Source organism: Triticum aestivum, chromosome 2D (genome assembly GCF_018294505.1).
Source record: "Triticum aestivum cultivar Chinese Spring chromosome 2D, IWGSC CS RefSeq v2.1, whole genome shotgun sequence".
Taxonomy (NCBI): domain Eukaryota; kingdom Viridiplantae; phylum Streptophyta; class Magnoliopsida; order Poales; family Poaceae; genus Triticum; species Triticum aestivum.
In genome coordinates, this window is record NC_057799.1 from 49048164 (window position 1) to 49050079 (window position 1916).

The 1916-nt window shown below is 50.2% G+C and overlaps 1 protein-coding gene across 1 annotated transcript in view; it reads left to right on the forward strand.

Moving 5' to 3' along the window:
• Nucleotides 1–603, forward strand: part of LOC123051471 (calphotin) — a gene marked incomplete in the record, with an annotated part of 2036 nt that extends 1433 nt beyond the window's left edge. Inside the window, 1 exon segment of the mRNA XM_044474350.1 lies at nt 1–603. Within this exon segment, the coding sequence (XP_044330285.1) occupies nt 1–394 (394 nt within the window).
• Nucleotides 604–1916: the final 1313 nt, after the last annotated feature.

Below are 1916 nucleotides of genomic sequence, written 5' to 3' on the forward strand. Positions count from 1 at the left end.
GGACTCGGCGGTGGAGCCGGCGGAGGCGGAGGCGCCGGAGCCGGCGGCGGTTTCGGAGGAGGCAAGGGCGGCGGCTTCGGCGGTGGCGTGGGCGGAGGAGGCGGCAAGGGCGGAGGCTTTGGTGGCGGAGTCGGCGGCGGAGGCGGTGCAGGTGGTGGCGCCGGCGGTGGCTTCGGCGGAGGCGCGGGAGGCGGAGCTGGAGGAGGCGCAGGTTTCGGCGGTGGAGCGGGTGGCGGAGCTGGCGCCGGTGGCGGCGGCGGATTCGGCGGAGGAGGGGGCGCAGGCGGCGGCGGCGGCATCGGCGACGGGCAGTGATGCTCGCTCGCGCGAGGAACGGGCGGGCGCACGTACGTCGCGTCGCCTCCGTCCATGCAGGAAGACGCGCGCGCCATGAGGAGCCGAGCAACCAATCTTGGTAGTCTACGTACGTACTCTATATGCGAATAATTTGTTGGGTGGTGAGCGATGATGAGTACTCTACATGACATTCCTTTTCCTTGTGTATCCATGATAGTGTTACTACGACGAATGTGCTATTATTTTGGAAGCCAATATATGTTTCCACTTGTACCAAAGATATATAAACAGATTAAGATTATATTACGCAGAGAGTGGGAGTGATGCCTATCTATATATACCATGTGTAGCAACAGTGCAAGCTTTGTCAAAAAAAAACACGTTTTGCCGTAGTAGTGTGGCGATCGATGCACAGCACAGCAGCAGGAGCTTTGTAGTGTGCGGACTGTGAAAGCATCTTTGTAGAGTACAAGTCAGAGAGAGACAATGCAAAGTGATCGGCTCGGATCCCGTTATGGGAGCCAAAAATGCTTCCAGTTTAAACCAAGCGCAACGGCAACGCTACTTTTGTGCCGCTCCTCGTCTGCCTCCTCTTTTCGAGCTAGCATTATTCCTCCTTTTTTTGAGGGAAAATCACCCTCGCTGTGTTACTTGATCTACAATGTTCAAGGCTATACAAGCAGTTTCCACAGCAAGTCTGGTCAGAGGGGGTAAACGGTGTTGGGTCCACTCTAAATTGGGCCAGTTCGTCCTGCACTTCTGTTGTGGTTGGATCGAGGATTTGGTTAGTAGCATATTCACCAGTTTGTTCTGTTTATAAAAACTCCCTTTGATTCATAATAATTGCTATTAGTTCAATTATTATGGATCCGAGAGAGTACAAAAATTGGAAAGTTCCTCGTCAGAGGGGTCAACCGGTCAGCTAAAACTTTGTCGGTTTTATGAGGACATTGACTCACGTTTCTGCCAGGTTTGAGGCCCCTTTGGACCCTGTCTGTTTTGGATAGCGAGTTGGGAACTTATCGACGTATACAGGTCTACCACCAAGTTTCACGCAATCTGGGTCAGTGGTTCAATGGTTGTTGTATGAACACTCAAGAGGGACAGATTGCATTCACTCCGTTTTAGTTGCAAGTTTTAGTCTTGCCGGTCCTCGCTTTAGTGGTGTTGCTATTGTTGATGTGATGATCCTTTGGCTTTTTGGTGGCTGTCCTTTTGGCGACCTTGTGTATATATAGAGAGAGACATGGAATGAGCTTGGCACTTCACACCTTGACACGTCCCCTCTTACTAGCGCAGGATTCCTACTAACTCAAACAATAACCGGAACTTTCAAGCGGGAACACTAATGTGCCTGAATAAGAATTGACACTTGCTCGTGAAAATTGCCACCATGAAATTCGTTGTCAATACATACAAGCAAAAGTCATGCAAATAGAAACCGAGTATTTTTCTTCCATACAATCCACGAATGGATCATGTTCCACTACCAGCAAAGATAGTGGAACAAAAGAGCAACCCAAAAGGACTTTTAGCATCAGCAAAAGGAAAGTAAAAAGGCTACAAAAGAGTATGTAGGTTGGTACCGCATAGAGCTAACGGTAAAAGGGGAACGAATA